Source organism: Buteo buteo, chromosome 27 (genome assembly GCF_964188355.1).
Source record: "Buteo buteo chromosome 27, bButBut1.hap1.1, whole genome shotgun sequence".
Lineage (NCBI taxonomy): Eukaryota > Metazoa > Chordata > Aves > Accipitriformes > Accipitridae > Buteo > Buteo buteo.
In genome coordinates, this window is record NC_134197.1 from 6838170 (window position 1) to 6842600 (window position 4431).

The 4431-nt window shown below is 47.8% G+C and overlaps 1 protein-coding gene across 1 annotated transcript; it reads left to right on the forward strand.

The window, feature by feature from the left end:
* Window positions 1-939: 939 nt before the first annotated feature.
* COX19 (cytochrome c oxidase assembly factor COX19) lies at window positions 940-4223 on the forward strand. The gene is made up of 3 exons (XM_075058525.1): window positions 940-1159; window positions 1314-1425; window positions 2394-4223. Exons 1-3 carry the CDS (start codon window positions 952-954, stop codon window positions 2479-2481), a joined length of 408 nt encoding a protein of 135 aa, XP_074914626.1. The 5' UTR covers window positions 940-951; the 3' UTR covers window positions 2482-4223.
* The last annotated feature ends 208 nt before the right edge of the window (window positions 4224-4431 follow it).

Consider the following 4431-nt stretch of genomic DNA (forward strand, 5'->3'; position numbering starts at 1 on the left):
CGCCAGCTCGCCCATTGCTTGTAGGAGGCATAAAATAACTCGCTGCTGTCCGTCAGGTTTGCGCACAGGTGTCAAACCGTGAGGATTAACGAGGGACGAACAATCATGTCGCTGCCGCCATGGCAGCTGATGGCCGAGTTCACGTCACTGCAGTGGGACGGGGCTGGCTTTTCCGAAATCCTGCTGGATTTCTAAGGGAAGTTGGTCCTCGCTTCCCGGGGGTGCCTCAGCTCTGTGTGCTGATCCCCAGGGCTCTCGGATCACACCGCCAGCCACAGCGGGGTCCTGAAAAATGTGGTTTTAACTCGAGCCCCATTGCTCAGTGGTGACAGGTGAGGAACTTGTTCTTCGTGGCCGAGGGGAAGGAGGAGCCCGGCCTCAGCCCGGGCCCTGTCCACCAGCTCCCGGACAGAGACGGGAGACGCTGGGATGAGGCTGGATCCTGTATAAACCGATTTGCTGACACCACGTTCTGAGTTTTGCTCTTTTCCCCTTCGTTTCCAAACGAACACACGCGAGAGGACAAACCGTTTTTCCCTGCCCCTCAGCAGGCAGGCTGCCCGTGACCATCGCTCTCACCCTTCCCAATCAGAGAGTCCGGAGGCGAATTAGGAGAAAAAACAACTGTTTTTATGAGAAGAAATCGGTTTATTTCTCAGAGGTTGACCGCGCCCCGGACGCCGGGGAGGCAGAAGCACAGCGGGACCGACCCCGCCGCCCCCCGAAGGCCGCCGGCCCGGGCCAACATGGCGGCGAGCGGCGGCGTCTCCATGGTGACCCGCGCGGGTGGCCGAGGCCTGCGGCAGTGACGTCAGTCTTGTCCCCGCCTTCGCCCGCCCGGCACGGGTAAGGCGGCGGCCCCGCTCCAGTTGCCATAGCAACGCCGATGCCGTTGCCATAGCGGCGTGGCCCCGCCCCCCGCGGAGCGGCAGCGGTCACGTGGCCCGCTCGATGCGCTCGGCGCTCGCCGGAGCTGCCGACGCTCGGTGTTCGGCTCCCCCCGGCGGCCGGTGTGTGAGCGGAGGGACCCCCCGGTTCGTCCGTCTGTCCGTCCCCGTCCCCTCCACCGCCGGCGACATGTCCACCGCCATGAACTTCGGCACCAAAAGCTTCAAACCGCGGCCGCCGGACAAGGGGGCCTTCCCGCTGGATCACTTCGGTGCGGTAACGCGGGCCTGGCCTCCCCGCGGCCTAGCGCCGGGCCTTCCCCCCCGCGCCTCCCCTCACCTCTCCGCGGGCCGGCTCGGGGGGGACGCGGGCCCGGGGCCGCCGTCTGAGCCCCGCGGTAGCGCGGTCCTCGCTGTCTCTTTCAGGGGAGTGTAGCGCTTTCAAGGAGCGGTTCATGGAGTGCCTCCGCCAGAGCGGCTACGAGAGCGGGGCCTGCCGGCAGCGCGCCATGGCCTACCTGGAGTGCCGCATGGAGAGGCAAGTGGGAGCCCGGCCCCGGCCCGGCGGCGGAGGGGGGGTGTGAGGGGCAGCCGGGTGGCCCCCGGGGTGGGGAAGCAGCGGGGCTGCCTTTGCGGGAAGGGGAAGGGAACCCGCAGTGGAGGCGTTCGTGCCGGAGGCTCGTGTCCTTGTAAGGAGCAGGTGTCCTTTGTGGCTTCAGCAGTTTACTTGGCTTATGTTTTTGATGGGGTGTAGATATCCTGCCCGAAGAGTGGGGTAACTGTGAGACTTAGCCAGCTTCCACTGTGCACAACCGACTTTCTCAAATGTGAAGCTTTATTTTTTCGTTTTTTCTAGCTATAGTTACAAGTTAAAAGGTTAACTTGTTCGTCAGTTCAAGTGAAAAAAGTGTTGGTGGTTGGTTTTCTAGGGATGTTTCCATTCTTGCATTGCTCTGCAATGCTTTCTGTTCAGTGGCGAGTCAGGGAGCTCACTGGGAAATGCATGAAGGACGTTATTAAGTGCACTTAAATACAAGGACGCTTGCATACGCTGCATGGGCTGCTGGTGAGGAAGGCTGCAAATCAAAAACCGTTTGAAAATTACTACAGCAAAGTATAGCAGCACCACAAATGCTGTTCCAAACCACATTTACTTAAAAATGTGGTAAATGGCACAGGTAGAATCTTAGGAAGCTCTTATGTGGTCTGTTAATTAAAGATAACCAAGAGTCAGGTTAGTTTGTGAGGAAGCTCTTATTCAATATCTAATATTGGGAAACAACAGATTTAATTGGAAAACTGCTGTTAAGAAAAAAAAGTATCCCTGAATGTTGCTTTCCCAAAACTGAAGCTTCTGAGGCTTTGCCAAACGGCATTCACTCCGTATGGATGTCTTGGATTTCTTTAGAGTAAATAATATTACATGAAAGAGAAAATGCTGCTTTTCTCTTGCTTATAGACTGTGTTCTGCATAATTTTTTTGTTGTTTTATTGTTTTTAACTTAGGCAACTTATGGCAAACGAACCACTGGAAAAATTGGGATTTAAAGATCTGATAGATGAGAAATCAGAAGCAAAACCTGAAAAGTTGTAATGAAGACAGACGACTTCACTCATGTATGGAAAGCATAACTTATGTAGTACATATTGTACGTTCTGTTGCAATAGGAAGTGTTTCCTGAAGGAACCTTTTTTCAAAGTTTAGTTTTCTTAAAATAAGATTTTTTTTTTAAATGAGCAAAAGTACTGCCTTTGTCTACTTTCTTCAAGTATCTCTTAACTTTTTTCTTTTAGTTTCTCTAGCCTACTCTTAAAGATCCATAAGAAAATTTTGCCTTGGAGTAAGCAATTATTGCCTGAAGTGTTCTCCATGTCTCTGTAAGAACAGCGAAGTCTTATTTTAAAAAGACAAAAAACGCCAAACCCTCTATTGTGTAGATCTTGAAGTATAGATTAATCTCATGGGGGCATTACTAATATGCTTACAGCAATTACTTGTCAGGTGGAAATAAAGCTGTTGTGGTACTTGCAAATTGCTTTTTATTAAATATGGGTATTAATCCCCATCTTTGGGGTGATCTCCTCCTCACTCTGCTATAGAAAACACTTGGGTACTGGGGTGGGGTATTTTTCAGTCCTTTAACCTTCATCATTGTTGGGAGAGTATTTCTAGTTCCAGACAAGAGTTATGTAGGGATTCTGCTTTTATTTACCATGCCAACAGTGTTCACCTAACTTTATTTCATCATTTAACTGGGAATCTTTCATTATGAATATACTCATTTCTCCAAGTAGAGCTGCCATATGTTTTTTTAATATCTTTATGGGGAAATCAGTGTGGAGAGAGGAATGGTATTTATTTGCATTCTAAGCAACTGTGAAATGTACTTATTAATGTGATTGGACAGTTTTATTCTTTTAAAAACAAATATTTTTTGTTAAAAACCAGAGTAGATCAAGAGTTAGCTATCTAAGAAATATAGTATTTCTTTCCAAAACACGCAGCTGCAGCCCATACATTGAGAAGGTAATGCGGCAGGCCATACAGTAGATGAGTTATCAGGTCTGAGTATATCTTTAAGATCCCTGATAGGTGTTGTATAACTTCATCATGAATTATCAGAGCCCAGTGGCATTTCTAAGATACACTAATGCAAATGAGTCTTTCTTAATACTGAGTTCAAGCCAAAATAATTTGGCCTGTTAGCCCCCTAGAAATATGTTTCAAGCAGACAATACATTTGTAAATCCTCTGGATGTATTTTCCACTGTATTTCCTGCCCTGTCCCCCCTGCTTCTTTTTTTTTTTTTTCTTTTTTTTTTAACCCAGTGAATCATTTCTCTGTGTGTCTGGCTCTCAAACGGCAAGCTTTAGGGTCAGAGCCTACGGATAGTGATACACGCACTGTTTGCCAAAGCAGTTCTTCTACACTTTCTCCTTTATTTGCTGTCCTCTGTTTGATACATCTCACCTTTCCTGCTGTCTGCTATTATTCCTTTTGCTCATGCTTCTCTCCACTGTGCATCTGTTCACACAGAGATGCAGGAAAGGGTAAAAAAATGTTTTCTGCTCTTCATATTGATGGTTGGAGCTGGGATTTAAATTGTTGCTCAGGTCTAATCTGATTGAACAGACTGCACATAGTTCAGAGCGGGTTCATGTTTGAAAAGAATGTTCGCTTGCTGCTGCATATTTTTATTCTACTTCATTCTACTGTTTAAATTATATCCTTTGGTGAGATTAGTACATTTATAGAAAAGAAAGCAGAGATTTTATTGCTGAAACAGATATTAAAAGACTTCATATTAAACCACTGAACAAGAGCTTCCTTTCACTGATATCAAGTAAGAATTATTAAAATAATCTCCAGCATCTTCGGAAGAAAGAAATCAAATTTCATGCTTCTGTGCTCCCTGAATATTAGAAGGTGAAGTGAATCCCTGGTAGGTATGAAAGAACCCACTGGTGGTGGGGTAATCCGGGCTGTTACCAGTGGTAGGTTCATCTGTTGGGTGTTACTCTGCACTGTTGTTTGGCCAAACA